This window comes from Neofelis nebulosa, chromosome 7 (assembly GCF_028018385.1).
Source record: "Neofelis nebulosa isolate mNeoNeb1 chromosome 7, mNeoNeb1.pri, whole genome shotgun sequence".
Taxonomy (NCBI): domain Eukaryota; kingdom Metazoa; phylum Chordata; class Mammalia; order Carnivora; family Felidae; genus Neofelis; species Neofelis nebulosa.
The window spans coordinates 40,658,164-40,678,057 of NC_080788.1; the positions used below are offsets into that span (position 1 = coordinate 40,658,164).

The 19,894-nt window shown below is 35.7% G+C and overlaps 1 protein-coding gene across 2 annotated transcripts in view; it reads left to right on the forward strand.

Annotated features, from left to right (window-relative positions):
- The window catches only part of CLPX (caseinolytic mitochondrial matrix peptidase chaperone subunit X), a 41,859-nt gene extending 23,282 nt beyond the window's left edge, over window positions 1-18,577 (forward strand). For both annotated transcript variants that reach the window (XM_058737361.1, XM_058737360.1), the window contains exons 6-14: window positions 353-394; window positions 4,704-4,880; window positions 5,261-5,425; window positions 6,215-6,303; window positions 7,280-7,444; window positions 10,855-11,154; window positions 13,013-13,105; window positions 14,967-15,073; window positions 16,828-18,577. In XM_058737361.1, the coding sequence (XP_058593344.1) occupies window positions 353-394; window positions 4,704-4,880; window positions 5,261-5,425; window positions 6,215-6,303; window positions 7,280-7,444; window positions 10,855-11,154; window positions 13,013-13,105; window positions 14,967-15,073; window positions 16,828-16,918 (1,229 nt within the window). In that variant the 3' untranslated portion in view covers window positions 16,919-18,577. The remainder of the gene's footprint in view (window positions 1-352; window positions 395-4,703; window positions 4,881-5,260; window positions 5,426-6,214; window positions 6,304-7,279; window positions 7,445-10,854; window positions 11,155-13,012; window positions 13,106-14,966; window positions 15,074-16,827) is intronic.
- The last annotated feature ends 1,317 nt before the right edge of the window (window positions 18,578-19,894 follow it).

A 19,894-nucleotide genomic window follows, 5' to 3' on the forward strand; every position in this document is an offset into this window, starting at 1 on the left:
AAGTATAGGGAAAACAAATGGTTATATGGTATTTATGATATGAGCAGTTTAAACTTCTGTTGAAAATTTAAATTATTGCTTCTGTTTTCTTAAATACCAAGTCAGTACTTGACAAATGTGGATATTAGCAACTGGACAGCCATCGTTAACATGTTTGGGTTTTTAATGTTTTTAATATAGACAGGATGTAACATATAGATTTTTTCATAATGTGAAAAGCTACAAAGCATTAATGAACACATTCTTTATATATATATATTTAGAAGAGGGCAAGATGGGAGATATCCCTCATTTGTTCCTCCAAACTAAACAAATATACATTTTCATGTTGTCATTTTATCCTCTTTCTTAGAATTAGAAATAAGAAGACGGGAGGATGAGTACAGATTTACAAGTAAGTGACCTCTCCTCAGGTCCTCCTCTGTAATCATTCTTCCTTTTGAGATTTATCTCAGTGAAGGATGTCAGCAGTAGTGATGGTAGATATATATTAGCTTGTGTATTACCAAGAAAGATATTGTATATTATCTAAACATGCTTATCATACATGGTATATGTAACTTTGGAACAGTTTCTCATAGCTAGTATGTGTACTTTATATATGTTGGGTTACTTCACATATTCAATTTTTATCTTTTCTGTTGTGATATTTCTTAAAGTATAATGTTAGAGAAATAAAAAATATTATATATAGTTCTTCTTTATAAATATATACCTATATGCATATTAACAGGAGTTGTGTTTTTTAAAATCTGTAGCTTGCTATTTTGTATCTTTTTCCCCCCCATACAAGCAGAGTTGGCCTGCTTATGTGTGACAGAAATTTTGGGGGAGACAGATTATCTTCCAGATTCCCTTTGCCAGAAACCACACTTTTTATTTTTGGTGTTTATGAAACTTGGTATACCCTTGCAAATTATGACTAAGCCCCAACTCAGTGTTTCCAGCCCTGGATTGTCTGTTTAAGCATCAGATAGTCTGATGGAGGGTGTGGAAGGACCTGATATTCTAAGGATAGTGGCCATTCTGTTGTCTTGCACGTATTTTTTTGGATGTGGATATGTAGTGCTTCACAGATGGTAAAGGCTCACAAAAAAAGAGGCACCTAGCTGGCCCAGTTGGAGGCGCATGTGACTCTTGGTCTCGGGGTCATGAGTTCGAGCCCCATATTGGATGGAGTGATTGCTTAAGTAAATAAAATATTTTAAAAATTCACGTTGCATTTTGTTTCAGTAATTAAAATAACAAAATAAAACAGATAAGCCACTATGAACACATTTTACCTATAAGTTTGGTACTTTTATATTTGCCTTTGAACCAAGCTATATTATGTATCTACTGTTTGAAGTATACTGTATATACTGGATGAGCCATGAGAATATAACTAGTTTACCAATTCTGGCATGAGATCTAGTGCATGTAATAAAATTGTACTATTTCTGGTTATTCTTAAATTGTATGGAAATAATAAGTATATCATGCATGGTAAGATTAAATACAATGCAGTAGAATTAGATTATATATAAGAATGTAAGATCTAAATAATAAACTTTAAGTCCATGTATAATTTTTATTTTCTAAACCAAAAATATAATCAAATATGCTGTCAGTGCTATATTCATAAATTTGGACAGATAGCTAGTGAAGCTAGTATGAATTAAATTAGTAAAGGAAAGTCTATAATGAATATTTTGAAAGAAATATATTGTAGTGATTTAATGAAATTTAAATGTTAACAAGTAACACTATCTAAGAACCTAGGTAAAAGTAATTCATAATTATAATGACAGATTGACTTGGAAAATAATATTTTGAAAACTTAAATTTATTTTCATTATAGTTTCCACTTGTTATATGTGGGGTTATAGGTTCTAAAGTTAGGACATTAGATCTAAAATGACACATAATCAAAATATTCTTTAAAGTTTCTTTTGGAAATCACATGTCAGATATACTACTCTCAATAAGACTGATAGATTTTGTCTCCATCATTGGAACATAATGTTTTTCTTAAGTTGAGCACCAGATGAAACAGTTGGCTTGCATTAAGGGCTATGTTATACAAGTAACTTAAACACTAGGAAAATAGCAATACTGATAGCAAATTCTTTTATAACATTTATAAAATTCTGCCAGGTACAGTTCTAAGTGTTTTACATATTTTAACTGATTTAATCTTCCTAACACCTATGAGACAGAAACTATTATTTTCACCTCCATTTTATAGATAAGAAAAGTGAACTACGGAAATTTTAAGGAATTTGCCCAGGGCCATATGGCTAATGAACTCCATGCAACTAACCATACACTAGTCTGCTCACTGATTGTAGAGAGCTGCTTCATGCATTGAGAGAGATGCAGAAAAACAAACTAAATGAAAGGAGAGTTATTTCAAGTTTACTCTGGAGCATAATTTCATGAAATGGAATGACAAACATCATGTACTATTTAAATTATTCCTCTCTTTTAAATTTAACTTAAATCATGTGTAAGTTAAATACATTTATCCTGAAGTGCCTGGGTGGCTTGATTTCAGCTCAGGTCATGATTTCGCAGTTTCGAAAGCCCCATGTCGGGCTCTGTGCACTGACCGCACAGAGTCTGCTTGGGATTCTCTCTCTCCCTCTCTCTCTGCCCCTCTCCTGCTCCCACTGTCTCTCTCAAAATAAATAATTTTTTAAAAAACTTAAACACATTTACTCTGTGACTCTACTGTAGTTAATATGCTTCTTGCACTTCTGTTCAAATTTTTGTTCACCTCAATAATTTTTACCCCATTGGGCCAACCTACACTCGAGGCAAAGCCTCTTCCTATATTGTGACAATTCCTAACTAGATTTTGCTGAAATAAAAAAAGAAATTTTCTTTTACTGGGGACAACTAGCTAACTAAACTCATGTTAAGAGACAGCATTTTTTTTCCTGATATGGATTATAATGAGGCATAGCATTGTGAATTATTCGCTAATAACCATCAAATGTAGCACAATTTAAAATGTTTATTGAAAGCCTATTTTTTTAAACTTTATCTTTATTTATTTTGAGGAAGATATAGAGAACAGGCGAGGGAAGGGCGGAGAGAGAAGTAGACAGAATCCCAAGCCGGCTCTATGCTGTTAGTGCAGAGTCGGGTGTGGGGCTTGAATTCACGAACCATGAGATCGTGACCTGAGCTGAAATCAAGACTCAGATGCGTAACTGACTGAGCCACTCAGGCGCACCTTGAATGCCTATTTTTGATGATTAGAATAAGCATTTACTTTTTTTTTTAATGTTTATTTATTTTTGAGAGAGGGAGAGTGTGAGTGGGGGAGGGGCAGAGAGAGAGAGAGGGAGACCAAGGATCTGAAGCTGTCTGTGCTGACAGCAGAGAGCCCAATGTGGGGCTCAAACTCACAAACCATGAGATTATGACCTGAGCTGAAGGTGGACACTTAACCAACTGAGCCACCCAGGTGCCCCAGGATAACCATTTACTTTAAGTGTGACCCTAAGATAATTTGAAAGTGCCAGCCAGATGGAATAGGACCATAATAATAGTTATGTTGACTGAACATCTATATATTGGTTTGATTAAAACAATAATGCATTGGAAAGTACTGATATTCTTAATCCATTTATTAGAAACAACCTAAAAACAAATCTAGAAAATATAAACAAGTAGGGTATGAGCACAGATTCCTCAAATGCTGATGATGAGGAGCAGTATGGATATTTACAAATCTGGATAACTGAAAAGACTATTGGAATTCTTTCCTTCAGCCGAGAGAGTAAGAACAAAGTTGTTCTGTTTTTAGGCACCCAATTGATAAACTGATAGTTCACCAGCAATACCATTCCCATTTAGTTAAGCATTGTGTGTCTAATAAAGGGACTGGAAAGATCCATTCAATATCCTATAAAATCAAAATTCAGATAGAACCAGGGATAGTGAGTCTTACTGTATTTGGTTCCTCTGGTAGACTCACAGAATCATTTTTTAAATGTGAAAGAGACTATAGAAGTCATGTATCTTGATAATTTCATTTAATAGGTAAGGAAGCAGGCCCAGTAAAGTTAAGTGATTTGCCATGGTCCTACAGCCACACAGTGATAGAAAAGGACTGGAACCCAGGTTCCCTATTTCTCTATTTTAGTCTTGGTTGTCTTACTGTGTTCACTGTGTTCAATGTGTCTTGCTTTTTCTACAGTCCTTCATTTGTAATGAAAAAATCTATATGTATTTGTCTTTTAAAGTGCCTCCAAATGAATTGCATTTTATTCTTATACCTTCCAACCATGTGTTTGAAATTGATAAGGCAGGTATTATTGCCATTTTCTAGGTTAGGAAACAGAAACACAAAGTTTACATGACTAGCCCAGGATCACAGATCTTTTTAGACACAATGGAAAGACCAAAGCTAAAGCTTTGTGATTGTCAGCACTGTTCTCCTTCCTTTACACTGCCTTCCCTTAAGTTAAAGGGATTTACATAAATACGGAGGGTAAAAAGAATCCATTTATTTTACTTAAGGTTCCTTGAATAATCATATGTTTTACATTTGTGACTAGATAATTTGAGGTTTTCTTCCTTTTGAGGTAAGACAGAATATCAGAATATTTGTTTTTCTAAATATGTGATTGGTCTTAGATTTAGGGTTTTATTGGGTATTTTTTCAAGTAAGATCAAATGAAGCTCTAAGAATTTCTTTGTCATTCTTTCAGAATTGCTTCAGATTGCTGGAATTAGTCCACATGGTAATGCTCTAGGAGCATCAATGCAGCAACAGGTAAATCAACAAATACCTCAGGAAAAACGAGGAGGTGAAGTATTGGATTCTTCCCATGATGACATAAAACTTGAAAAGAGTAATATTTTGCTGCTTGGACCAACTGGGTCAGGTAAATAACTTCCTGAAAAAATTACTCATTTAAAAAAAAAAAAAAGAATATAAATGATTCTGTAAGCTGTGTCTTATGATTGGGGGATTCTGGCTCTTGGGAAGAAATCTAAGGGCCAGTCCTTTGGATACATTATCAGTATCTGTGCATAGACTTCAGGCTGAATTTGAGGAATTGGCAATGCCCTTTAGCCCAATCCCTAACATCTTAATAGGAGTAATAAAAATAACATACCATTAAATCTGAACAATAGTAGAGAAAAGATGTATAAGTAATTTTTTATTATATACTATTTAGATTTAATACATTTTACATTTTTGTAGAGAAATTGTATATCAACATATTTTTCGTAAACTTTTAGTTGCTATTTCTATTTGTAGGTAAAACTCTGCTGGCACAAACTCTAGCTAAATGCCTTGATGTTCCTTTTGCTATCTGTGACTGTACAACTTTGACTCAAGCTGGATATGTAGGCGAAGACATTGAATCTGTGATTGCCAAACTGCTCCAAGATGCCAATTATAATGTAGAAAAAGCACAGCAAGGTATGTTTTCAGTATAGTTTGTCTATCCCCAGATGTAGACTATTGGGAAAGCATTAAGAGATCCTATAATTCTTGTTTTGAGTTGAGGAATAAAACTTTGTAATTGTATAAAGGTAGCTATGTTAAACATTTTCTAGCATACTAAGGGCCACAAAGTTTGTTTTTGCCCTATTGTCATAAGATGGATACTAGGGTGAAAACAGGCCAGATTATTATTCCATTAGATCCTTAATGCTATCATTATTTTTCCTGTTCTGACTTCCCTCTAGACTCCTGATCCTGGGGTGGGTTAGGAGGACAAGGGCAAGAGAGTGTAGGATGAATCTAGAAACAGATTAGCTTGTTGACCTACAGGATGTCCTAGATGCTGCATTTCTCCTTTCCCCATCTATCATCTGTCCTTATTTACATGAAGAGCTTGACAAGTTCTTGTCCAAATTCCTTTAAGACAAGAGTATAGGTGGGAAAGAGTAAAAAGTTTTGCTAGTACCAGCACTGTATATACCTCCTGCTTCAAGACTATACCTTTATCTCAGCTTCCTAGAATAAAGAACCTGAAAACATTAGTGGGGTAGATAACTAATGTCAGAATTGTTATCATACCCTAGTGATGCTCTATGAAATAAATTATAAAACATTTACACAATGATGAATGGGAGATCAGGCAGTGTATTTTTATAAAATTAAGCTTTGTATATATTTGCTGTCTAGCTACTTAGTCTTTTAAAACTGAGGTTATCTTGTGTATATCATTTTCATATTATAAATAGAATCCTCCTTAAATTATAGGAATTGTCTTTCTGGATGAAGTAGATAAGATTGGCAGTGTGCCAGGCATTCATCAGTTACGGGATGTAGGTGGAGAAGGCGTTCAGCAAGTAAGCAGTTGAATATTTTGTTCAAGCCCACTAAAAGGAAGGGAATACATCAACCTCCCAAATATTGTACGTTTGGTTTCGCATTCAATTAGATTCTGTTTTGTTTATTTCTTCCACCCCAAACTCCACATACCATTTTAAAGTAGTTCAGAAAGCTGTTGGTGATTTTAAGTACCAAATTACCTTTCTTAGGAAATTAAAATTATTTTAAAGAATAGAAAAAATGACAATTTGATTTTTGTTGGTTTTATTCTTTAGAGGCCCAGTTAAACATTTCTAGATGACTCTTGAAAGTTCTGGTTCTAATTAGACATAAATGAAGTATGTACATGTATCTTATTCTTTTCACTTGACAATAGGATAAAATAGATAAAATAGTGTTTCATTTCATGGAGAGTCATAAGTGAAGTCTTAATGATCTATTTGCAACTTGACTTTTTATTGGTAACTAATTATGACATAAACTGTAGGGTAAGGAAAATTGCTTTCATTTTTATTTTGACCAAGACAAAAAGGTCACACTTATAAAATGTGCTAGATAATTTTTTTATAAAAGCCTCCCAAAATATAGGTAGTCTCAAAGTTTAATAGTAGGAGTAGAAAAGAATTTTAATTTCTATGAAAGACAAATCAACTATTTTCAAATTTTCAATGTTCCTACCATGGTTGCCTACCATTCTTACAGAGTGATAATCCTGTATTTAGGTCAGAATTCTATCTTTACCATCAAAAGCAGCTTTTTAAGTTGACTATTTCCTGAGTGCATCAGGAGTCTGTAACTATTCCAAATAAATTTACGAATGGTTAGTGTGATAGTGCATTTGATTTTCATGTTAGTTGTAGCAATGTGGGAGTTTTCTTTAATTATGCTCATTGACCATAACCACATTATTTTCCCCTTTGAATCTCATTATCTAAAGTACAATAAATAATACACTTACACAATGATGTTATAAATCATTTATTCTTTATTTAGGGGTTATTAAAACTACTAGAAGGCACGATAGTTAATGTTCCAGAAAAGAATTCCCGCAAGTTACGTGGAGAAACAGTACAAGTTGATACAACAAACATCCTGTTTGTTGCATCTGGTGCTTTCAATGGCTTAGACAGAATCATCAGCAGGAGGAAAAATGAAAAGGTAAGTTTTTCTGAAGGGTTATTAGGATGGAGCACTTCTTCATATCTGCAAGGTACATGCCTAGTAACTATTTGTTGATTGATTACAATAAAATGTAATGTCAACATAGTGTCAAGCAGCCCAAAACACACCAGTATTTTCCATGTTTTTGTGTTTTACATAATTGGTAACCACAAATGATTTCTTTTATATAACATAATATTCTACCTAAATGAATATATCATAGATCAACTGTGCTACATTGCTTGCTTTAAGTCTCCTTGGCTTTGTACCCACTAGTGTAAGTAGTAGTTTAGTAGCAGTAAAAAAATAATGCTGCTGATGGGATGGTTGCCTGTGGTGGTTCTTTGGATAGCCTAGGTAAGAAAAAACTCAGTACGATACTAACCGAACCATGTAATGCTGTTATTCCTCAGTATCAGGCCTTATTCAACATGGATAAGGTTAGGTTTTAATTTTTCATGTTAATTTGTTTTTGCTTTTGAAATTCTGCTTAGACTGACAAATTGGAAGAAATTATTTCATTGTGTGTACATGAGAGAGAAAGAGGGAGGGAGATAACTTTATATTTAAAATTCTGGGGGTGCCTGTCTGGCTCAGTCACTAGAGCATGAGACTTTTGATCTTCAACACATGAGTTTATGCTCCATGTTGGGTGTAGAGTGTACTTTAAAAAAAACAAAGAACATGTTCTGATACTTAATTATAATTAGCTATTCCAAAAAATTTGAAACTTGGAACATGTAGAAAAGAACAGTTAAAAGTAATGTCCAAAAAGAGACCAGAAACATGTAGAAGGAAGGTTCAGGTTGTAGGTCATTTGAACTTCTTAACAAAAAGTAGGGAGATATCCTGGGCTCTAGTTCTTACTATCTGAAAGAGGAAGTGTATGAGGTCTTCAGGAGAGACCGAGATTGAAAACGAGTTTGTCAGGGTGCCTGAGGGGCTCACTCAGTTGAGTTTCCAACTCTTGATCTCAGCTCAGGTGTTGAGCTCGGGGGTGTGGGGGGAAAAAAAAGAGTTTGTCACATAGATCTTTATGAAAAAGAGAGAGATGTAAGACAGTCGTCAGTAGTGATTTTACAGAGGATTAAATACATCCATGTGGCTATTTTTATCAACTCTTACTGAAAGCCAGGGGTACAATATTAAATACTGCACCTATATTCCAACCATATCAGACTGCTTGCATTCCTAACTTTTATTCCTCTTGCCTTTGTTCATGCCTTCCCCTACCTCAATCAAGTTGGCAAATATATGTTCATCTTTTAAGACTCAGTCTGTTACCAAGTCTGATAAACTGATCAGGCAGTTTATCTGTGAAGGCTTTCTTGATCATCTTCTACCCTCCCTCCCTGCTATGTGCCTCTTTTCCTACTTCCACTGCTACAGTCCTGTACAGTCCTGTGATGCTTTTAAGGCCTTCATGTGTTCTCACTCTGAATAAGCCCCTTTAGGATAATGGCTGTCTTCAGGTTTGTATTTCCAGTGTTTTATAATGTTTTGTAAATTATATACATATATAATTATAAATTATATATATTATATAATATATATTTATATTATATAAATTATAAATATTAATATTAATATTTAATATATTAAATTTAATATAATTCATTGTATTTAATATTTATGTAATAATTTAAATTTAATAAATATTAAATAAATTTAATACATTAAAATATATATTTATATGAATTATAAATTATATATTATATATAATTTACAAAACATAACAAAATAAATGTGTGTATTTTTATATATGTTTATATATATATAATAAATACATATATATATATAGTATTGGATGGAAGGTGTTTGGTTTTTTTTTTCTGATACACTACTGTCCACATGGAGAGTCAGAGGAGTGGATTTTTTTTTTTTTTTAAGTTTATTTATTTTGAAAGAGCGAGAGACTGAGGGAAGCGCAGAAAGAAGGAACAAGAGAGAATCCCAAGCGGGCTCCGCACTGCCAGGGCAGAGCCCAGTGTAGGGCTCAAACTCACAAACAGATCACGACCTGAGGTGAAACCAACAGTCAGTCGGACACTTAACTGACTGAGCCACTCAGGAGCCCCAAGGAATGGATTTTTAACTTAGGCTGACTATGTGCTTCTCTTGTACTTCTGAAAAAAGCTATATGAAATACCAAAATGTCAAAACATTCTGACGGTTGCCTGGAGTATAGTTCTTTTATACTGACTGAAGCAAGATCCATATGCCTTAGATACCCAGCTTTTTTTTTTTTTTAAACAATGGGTGTTTTTTGTTTTTGTTTTTAGATTTTATTTTTATAAGTAATCACTATAGCCGGTGTGGGGTTTGAGCTCACAGTCTGAGATCAAGTCACATGCTCCACCAACTGAGCCAGCGAGATACCCCGATACCCAGCTTTTTGCAGCAAAGTAGTATTCTTGTTTGATGTCATTCTTATATGTTTTTTATAAAATCAGAGTTATTCTCATAGGTTGATGTATGCTGCAACCTCAGATCATGATTTTAATAGAATGCTTAGCAGTGACTTAAGACACTTGGGCATAATTTCCTCATAAGGCTGCTTGTTCCTTAGTCGCTACTGTTCCAAGTCACTACTGTTTACGCTATTACAAAATTAACTTTGGTTACAAAGTAATTACTATCTCCGTTTTTACAGTTCTTACACATTTTATTACTTTTTAATTAAATTTTTTTTACCTTTATTAATTTTTGAGAGAGAGACAGAGAGTGAGCAGGGGAGGGGCAGAGAGAGAGGGAGACACAGAATCTGAATCAGGCTCCAGGCTCTGAGCTGCCAGCAGAGAGCCCGACCTGAGGCTCAAACTCATGAACCGTGAGATCATGACCTGAGCTGAAGTCAGACGCTTAAGCCACCCAGGCATCCCTTAATCTTTTATTTTTTGGGGAGAGCATATAAGCAGCAGGGAGGGGGTGGGGGGGGGGGAAGAGAGAGAGAGCGCAAGCAAACGGGAGGAACAGAGAGAGAGAGAGAGAGAGGGAGACAAAGAATCCAAAGCAGGCTCCAGGCTCTGAGCTGTCATCACAGAGCCCAACACGGGGCTCAAACTCATAAACTGCGAGATCATGACCTGAGCAGAAGTCGAACGCTTAATCAACTGAGCCACCAGGCGCCCCTAGAATTCATTCTTTGAGAGTTGGTTATTAAATGGTGGTTTAGTTCTCAATTCTGAAGACAGATAGGCCTGAGTTCAAATCCTGGATTTACCACTTACCGCAAGGAGAGCTTGGTCAAGGTACTTAACCTCTCCAAGCTCATTTTCTTCACTTATAAAATGTGAATGATAATAGAACTTTCTTCTATTACAAAGGTCATGTGAGAAATATATGCAGAGTACTTAGTACAATGCAATTTCATTCTACTATTTATAATGCCTGTCTTTTCTTGGCAGTATCTTGGATTTGGAACGCCATCTAATTTGGGAAAAGGCAGAAGGGCTGCAGCTGCTGCAGACCTTGCCAATCGAAGTGGAGAATCAAATACTCACCAAGACATTGAAGAAAAAGATCGCTTATTACGTCACGTTGAAGCCAGAGATCTCATTGAATTTGGCATGATTCCCGAGTTTGTGGGACGGTTGCCTGTGGTAGTTCCTTTGCATAGCCTAGATGAGAAAACACTTGTACAAATACTAACTGAGCCACGTAATGCTGTTATTCCTCAGTACCAGGCCTTATTCAGCATGGATAAGGTTAGATTTTTTATTTTTCATACTTAATTTATGGGTTTTTGCTGTTGGAACTCTGCATAAATTAGCTCAACAAAAAGCAAAAGCAGTCCTCCTTATCCAGAATACCAGCCTATACCTGGTATTTCTATACCTCACTAAATGTGGATCTAAGTATTGGGAAAGGCAGCGTGTTACATTAAACATTTAGGAGTTGGCTTTATTTTTTTGTCTTAATTAAAATTGTTAATGAAGCTTAAAGCCTAAGTATACATATAGAGAGAGAGAATTTATACCAGTAGCCTATCCCCTACCCCTCAAGCCATACACACAGGATTGTCCTTTCAGCCTTAAAATTCTAAATGCTTTTGTTACAACATACTGTGTATATTTTTATATACTTTTGTCTAAAGTTCTATCACCTTCCACATCTACTTCTGTGTAACCAGACATCCAATCCCACATCCCCACAATTCCGATCACATAGCTTATGTTTTGGGTTTTATGAACTTAGGGTCTTTATTTTTTTTTTTTTTTTTTTTTTAAATTTTTTTTTTTTCCAACGTTTTTAATTTATTTTTGGGACAGAGAGAGACAGAGCATGAATGGGGGAGGGGCAGAGAGAGAGGGAGACACAGAATCGGAAACAGGCTCCAGGCTCCGAGCCATGAGCCCAGAGCCTGACGCGGGGCTCGAACTCACGGACCGTGAGATCGTGACCTGGCTGAAGTCGGACGCTTAACCGACTGCGCCACCCAGGCGCCCCTTAGGGTCTTTAAATATCAGTTTCTTTCTCTTCATTCCACTGCCATTACCTCATGTCAAGCTCCTTTATCATTCTTTACATTGACCTATGCATGTGGCTCCTAATTGGCCTCCCTGTCTCAAGTCTGTTTCTGACCACCACCACCAAAATATCATTATCTTCCTTTTTTTTGCTTCCAGAATGCATCATTTTTATATTATTGAACATAGTGCCCAGCAAATAGATATTCTTAATAAATATCTAGTGAATGAATAAATACAACGCTAGTTATTTTAGTCCTCTCCTTAAATCCTTCAGTGGCCCCCTTGCCTAATTTTAACGCTCCCACACTGGTGCTCCCTTAGCACCATGTGCATATGCTGTGCTATAAATGCTAGTTTGCTTATTTGTCACCACCCAGTAGAACTTAAGTTCCTTGATGGCAAAAATGGTAATTCATCATTTAGTCTCTAATATGTAGACACGTAGGCGTCCAATAAATGTGGAATAAAGTCCTAGAAAGTCCATGTTAATCTAGAAAACATCTTCAAAGACTAATGACAAATTTGTGATTCAGAATACTATTGCCTTCTCATAGGTTAATTGAGAGAAACAAGTGCTTGAAGGTGAGGTTCTAAGGCACTATGAGAGAGAATTGCCTTGCTTAAATATTGCGTTTTCTGGATGTAGAAATTAGTAACCAAAATTTGTTTAATACCAAAATTTTGTGAAGTCTGATGTTCCAAAAGGATTTTGATTTATGTTTTTTGGGTATGTTAATAAATTTAGTATCAGTAATTTGAACTCTGTTTTGAAATTTGTGGTAATGTAGACAGACTTGTCTAAAGTTTTGCCTTTGTGTTCTGTAGGATGAGAGGGTGGTTAGTAACACTCTATAAAATGAATGATGAGTAGAGTATTTTCTAAGAAGAAAGTGATAGTCAAAAAATGCTTTAGTCTGAAAAGGGATAGGGTCAGTCTTTATCTGTAAAGTTAGGGCACTAGTCCCTTTCTGTTCTACAAAGACTAGGAATGATGGGAGGTAGTAATAGTTAATAGATCAAATGCTCTATAGCTATCTTAGGAAAATATCATCAAGTATTATCTAAGTTCTGATTTCTTTTTATGTATTTGTAGTGTGAACTGAATGTTACTGAGGATGCTTTGAAAGCTATTGCCAGATTGGCACTAGAACGAAAAACAGGTGCACGAGGCCTTCGGTCCATAATGGTAAGTTGGCATTATTATACAAAACGAGATTATTTCTTGGTCTGGGTTTTGCAAATATTAAGCCTCCATGTTACTTCTTTGGAAGCATATCCAGAGAATTGGCCTGATGTTGTTTCTTATGGGTTTTGGTTTGTTTTTTTTTTGTCTCCGTAGATTATATTTTTTGTTATTATAAAAAAGGAACTTTAAAGCATTTGCAATAAAGGATACACACATAGTACCATTAATGAAATAGAGAAAATCTAGGAAGGAGAATTTAGAAAATTTTACTCCGGCCTTTTGACTAAATTCTCCGGAGTACCTTCTCAGACCCATTGAAATCCTCATTCTTTTCTGTTTATTTGTTTGAAATTAAATTGCAGATATCATGATATTTTACCCCTAAATCCTGTCATATGATAGCAACTCACTATTTTTTATTTTGTTACAAATTCTAGTGACCCAGCCTATTTTCTGCCATCATCCACTTTATTATTTTAAGAATTTCACTGCTAATTATTACTTCTCTCATCTCAATAGGACTTTTTTATTGGAGCTACACATGTATCACAGACAGTCTGAGATTATATTCTCTAATGAAGGCCTGGACTTCAGGTGTTACTGATTAAGGACAGATTTATAAACATGCAAACTAGAAGAGTAGATGATATAGTTAACATTTTTAAAGAAATTTTAGGGGCGCCTGGGTGGCTCAGTCGGTTGAGCGTCCGACTTCAGCTCAGGTCACGATCTCGCGGTCCATGAGTTCGAGCCCCGCGTCGGACTCTGGGCTGATGGCTCAGAGCCTGGAGCCTGTTTCCGATTCTGTGTCTCCCTCTCTCTCTGCCCCTCCCCCGTTCATGCTCTCTCTCTCTCTCTGTCCCAAAAATAAATAAACGTTAAAAAAAAATTTTTTTTGGGGCGCCTGGGTGGCGCAGTCGGTTAAGCGTCCGACTTCAGCCAGGTCACGATCTCGCGGTGCGTGAGTTCGAGCCCCGCGTCAGGCTCTGGGCTGATGGCTCGGAGCCTGGAGCCTGTTTCCGATTCTGTGTCTCCCTCTCTCTCTGCCCCTCCCCCGTTCATGCTCTGTCTCTCTCTGTCCCAAAAATAAATAAAAAATGTTGAAAAAAAAAAAAATTTAAAAAAAAAAAAAAATTTTTTTTTAAAAGAAATTTTATGGGGACACCTGGGTGGCTTAGTCGATTAAGCATCCAACTTTGGCTCAGGTAATCATTTCATGGTTTGTGGGTTCGAGCCCTGCATCGGGCTGTGTGCTGACAGTGCGTTGCCTGCTTGGGATTCCCTCTGTCTGCCCCTGCCCTGCTCTCTCTCTCCCTCTCTGTCTCTCTCTCTCCCTCTCTGTCTCTCTCTCTCGATCTCAAAAAAAGAAAGAAAGAAACCTTATATACTTTTTTAAAGATCTACTGTATTTTCCTTAAATCTACTGCAACCCTTAAAACAAGTGGTTATTTGAAGTCATAGTTCAAAATTGAAGAGTTTAATAGAGATGGTTTAGGATTAAATCATTGTCATAGTAAGGATTACCAGTTGACTTCTTTGGTAACGCCAGGAATGCTGAGGAACATCTGAATCCAGAAGTGTAGTCTTTTTATATGTGCGTGGTGACGTAAATAGGCAGAACTACAGATAAATAGCTTTCCCTTATAAAATGAATTCTCTCTGAATTTAGTCAGCAGCTGCTTTAATATGAAGAATGTGAAAGCTTTTACAGTGATATTTTTTCAACATTCAGTTCCTGGTGCATAATAGGAATTCAGTAATATTTGTTGAGTTAATGAATTTGATTGGTGGTCTATGGAATATAAGTATTTTCTGTGTAACCTCAGTTTTCCATGTAATTTATCACTTTTTATCTCTTTAGGAAAAGCTGTTACTAGAACCAATGTTTGAAGTTCCTAATTCTGATATCGTATGTGTGGAGGTTGATAAAGAAGTAGTAGAAGGGAAAAAGGAACCAGGATATATCCGGTAAAGTGTATTGTCAAGCTAGACCAAATCTAAAAGTTAAAATCAGCTCTTTATTGCTATGGCTTATTGGTCTGTCACAAAAATTGCATACTTATATTCATAAGGGAAGTAATAATCTCAAATTTTCTATAGAAAAAAATGTTCTAATTTTGGTTTATAGAATAATAGTATTTTGTGAGTCTGAAATTTGATCTTTAAAATTAGCCTGTACTTTATGGGGCGTCTGGGTGGCTCAGTCAGTTGAGCGTCCGACTTCGGCTCAGGTCATGATCTCACGGTCTGTGAGTTCAAGCCCCGCGTCAGGCTCTGTGCTGACAGCTCAGAGCCTAGAACCTGCTTCGGATTCTGTGTCTCCCTCTCTCTCTGCCCCTCCCCTACTCATGCTCTGTCTCTCTCTATCTCAGAAATAAATAAACATTAAAAAAAATTTTTTTAATTAGCCTGCACTTTTTTTCCTGTAACAAGTATAAGAGACAAAAGTCATCCAAATGAAGAGATTTAAATGAACTTTGCTGCTAATTCTGTCATTTATGAGTGACTTGTTTCATGTCTTTCACAAATTTTTCTGTTGTATCACGTCAGTTGACAGATTTGACACATTTTTCGCTGCTTCATTTATTTATCCCAGGGGTCAGCAGAGTTTCTTATAGAGGGCTAGATGAATACCACAGGGATGTACAAGTCTGTATTGCAGCTACTCACCACTGCCTTCATAGCATAATCATAAATGAATGAGCATGTCTGTGTTCCATTAAACCTTTATTTACAAAAACAGATGATGAGCTTTATTTGGCCTGCAGGCTGTACTTTACTGACACGACCTATTCAATAAATATTTCTTGTACAGTGCTTGACAGTAATGTTACATACCAAAAATTAGATCTCTGTTTTAACTAAGTCACAAGGTATGTTATGTTTTATGTTTGCGTATCTTCTAAGATAATTTAGGAGGAAATTGATTGTTAGTTATTCAGAGACATAGTCTTTTATTGGTTGATAACAATATAGAAAGAAGTTGTGGTGGTCTGATCATAATTTTAAATTGAGGCAAATCAGATTTGGTCAGAAGCTGTAGCTTTCTCTCCTATAGATATATGCTAAATGTCAAGCATTTGAGTTGAAATAATAGATTCTACTTTTTTTCTGGAGAAATGGATTTTTTAAGACTTCACAGTTGAAGCCTTGTCAACTTATTTCAGGAATAAATTTGTTAGGGAAAATATTGGGAAATTACTTGCAACTCTTGGCTATGTGATCTACATGTTTCCCAAATTTCACCACTAAGCAATCTGAATATTAAAAGTGCTCTTAATATCTTACTTTTTTTTTTTTTTTTTTTTTTTCAACGTTTTTTATTTATTTTTGGGACAGAGAGAGACAGAGCATGAACGGGGGAGGGGCAGAGAGAGAGGGAGACACAGAATCGGAAACAGGCTCCAGGCTCCGAGCCATCAGCCCAGAGCCTGACGCGAGGCTCGAACTCACGGACTGCGAGATCGTGACCTGGCTGAAGTCGGACGCTTAACCGACTGCGCCACCCAGGCGCCCCAATATCTTACTTTTTTTGTGTGTTGTTTTTAGCTAGGTGGGTTAATACATTATTTTGAGTCTGGAAATCATGTTTATTTAAATCCTAATTTAAATTTAATTTTATTAAATTTTAATTTAAATAAATTTGTTTTAAACAATTTATTTAAAAATTTTTTAAAAACCTAATTTTTATTTTTAAAAAACCTGATGACTTTTTATTATAGGGCTCCAACAAAAGAATCCTCTGAAGAAGAATATGACTCTGGAGTTGAAGAAGAAGGATGGCCTCGCCAAGCAGATGCAGCAAACAGCTAAACTGTCAGACTTCCGTCCTGTATATAAAACTTTTCCTTCTTTTGTTTAGGATCGTAAATGTCTCTACAGTCTGACATTAAAAGCATTGGATCTATCTTGGATATCATACATGGTCAGAAGCCTTTAGGATAAAAATGAGATCATGAACATTATGTAACATCACATTGATTTAATACAAAGGACATTGTGTGGACTTTAATGATACAACGTTCGGAGATAAAATGTACATTATTTTGGTTCAGTTTTTTAAAAATATGCTTTAACAAAATTCTTAGGAGTCCCTTTAAGCAATGCAGGTGTTGCAGTAACTGTGGATTTTACAATAATGTTACTCTACAAATGGGAAAATAAATTCTTTAAAATTGAAGATCAAGATACCATTTTTTAGTTTATCCTTTTTCTACCCATATTTGTTTCCTGAAAATATTGGAATTTTATTCATCTTGAAAATTGGAACAGGTAGTTTCCAAGTAGTTAAAAATTTCATGGAAAAAGTACCCTAAAGAACTATATTTTGCTGATTTGTTTTGCTGTGTTCTTGGTCTTATCTGCTAATGCATGATACCAACTTTCCAATTGGTACTATAAAAAGGGCCATTATTCCCTTGCTGACTTGTCTGATTTATTTACCATCTTTGATCCATTTTAGTACTATGAGTGTGCAGATAGAATTGAAGTCTGCCTTAAATCTTCAGGAAAAGACCATCTAATTCTAAAAGTACCATGCAGCATCAGTCATAGTAACAGCCATGTGTCAAACTAAATAAAATACCCTAATATTGTGCACTTACCAAATTACTCAGCTAGTTTTGTTTTGTTTTGTTCTTTGATCCTAGGTATCTAATTCCTTGTCTTCATAGAACATTAAAGAAAATCTGTGCTTTGCTGTCAGCAGAAATGAATGTATTCACACTAAAATATAAGTTCTTAACCTTCTTTATGTAACAAAACTAAACAGTGGGGAAAATTTGGAGGGACTTAACAATGGAAGTTACTTCATTTGATTCTATAAATATTAAAATATTTGGGTATCTTTTAAAGTTGATGATACAAATTTCTATGCTATTCATTCAGTTCAACCTCATTTGAAAGTATTTAAATCAGAGTACATTTAAATATTTGTCTTCATTATTTGGTTTATAGACACTTGAGTTTTCCTCTTACCCCCTTTTTCTTAGGAAAAGAACCTCATGCATATTCTAAATCCTGTTGATGAAAAGTTGGGCTTTCTATGATGTAATAAGAGATGTGAGATATCTATTTATGGCTGGGTAGGACCAGAAATGCACTTTTGCAGAATGTTTAAACCTGTTTGCTATAATATGGAACAGAAACAGGTATCCTTCTTAGTCTCTCTAGCAATGGTTAAAAGTTTTTCTCAGGAAGTCTTTCATATTATAACTGTTCACTATCTTTTTCTTATAGCATCATCATTTTCCTTTTTGTAGAGTGAAAATTGGAGTAGCTACTAAATATATTAAGGGTAATCCTCCAGAAATGGACTGGGAGACATTTTAGTCACAACAACTTACATTTGGTTTTGGAAGTTGTTAACAAAGCATAATCGATGTTTTTAAACCAAACAAACTGAGTATAACTACGATTTGTACTTGAAACTTATGTTTTGGCATTTGAATAAAACAGAAGTACTAAATGAAAGCGAGTGTGGTGGTGGTATGTCCATATGTAGTGCCATTTTTTATTATTTTTTAAATGTTTATATATTTTGAGAGAGAGTAAGCGAGCACAAGCAGGGGAGGAGCAGAGAGAGAGGCAGAGAGAGAATCCCAAGGGGCTCTGCACTATCAGCGCAGAGCGCAATGTGGGGCTCTAACTCACTATCCATGAGGTCATGACCTGATCCAGCTTAACCGACTGAGTTACCCAGGTGCCCTGTAGTGCCATTTTTAAAAGGACACAGATAAGAGCTGCATTATTCTAGTGATTGGTTAATCATTGGCACCTTCATATCCCTCTAATAAATTCCACAAAGTTGTAGATTTCACAAAGTCTGTTATTAAAGTTTATGTTAAGCATTTATTGAAAATCCTCCCCTGAATGTCCTGCCTAGGCCCCACATTAGACTAGACCAAGTTTTTCAAGAAGATTACTAGTCTACTAGGGGATGCAAACAAAAACATCAGGGCATCGTAATAATAGAAATGAGGTAGGTCTGGGTGTGGTGACACAAAAGGTGGTGATGGCCCAGATGGATCTGGACCATCAAGTAGGAATTTGCCAGAAAGAAATAATGAAAATTAAATCAAAATCTCAATAAATGTGAAACAACTAGGGAGCTTTAGGAGTTGAGAAATCCCAAGCTTATTTTTCACATGTCTTTTCAAGTATACCGTTAAGTTCCACTAAGGTGAAGACTACATATTTTGTTAACTATAATCAGCACCAACCATAATGTCCCATATATTTGGTGCTCCATACACTTTAAAACAATAGAATATCTTGTATGCCAGGGGCACCTGGCTGGCTCAGTCGGTTGAGCATCTGACTTCGGTTCAGGTCATGATCTTGCGGTTTGTGAGTTCGAGCCCCGTGTCAGGTTCTGTGCTGACATCTCAGAGCCTGGAGACTGCTTCCAATTCTGTGTCTCCAAATTTTTTTTAGAAGAATATCTTGTATGCCAGGTTAAGTTGTAATTTTATACAGAAAGTAGTAGGCATTATTAAAAGTATTAACCATGACAATTAGGCATTGTTAGATGTATGTTTTATAGATTGTTGGGAAGGGAAGGCTCCGAGGAAAATGGAGGGAAACAGGACCAGAGGCCTAGTTGTGGACATTCCTCCAGCACTTGCCCCTCTATTTCCAACCATCACTTTCCTCCTGTTTTTGAGATCAGCTCTCATCATAATAAACAGAACTCCTATGAATTCACATCCACTCCACAATAAAAATTGGTCTTGCTGTTTCTAGTTCCCTTTCAGGCTTTGGTTCTGAGCAAGATGACCAGCTTTTGGA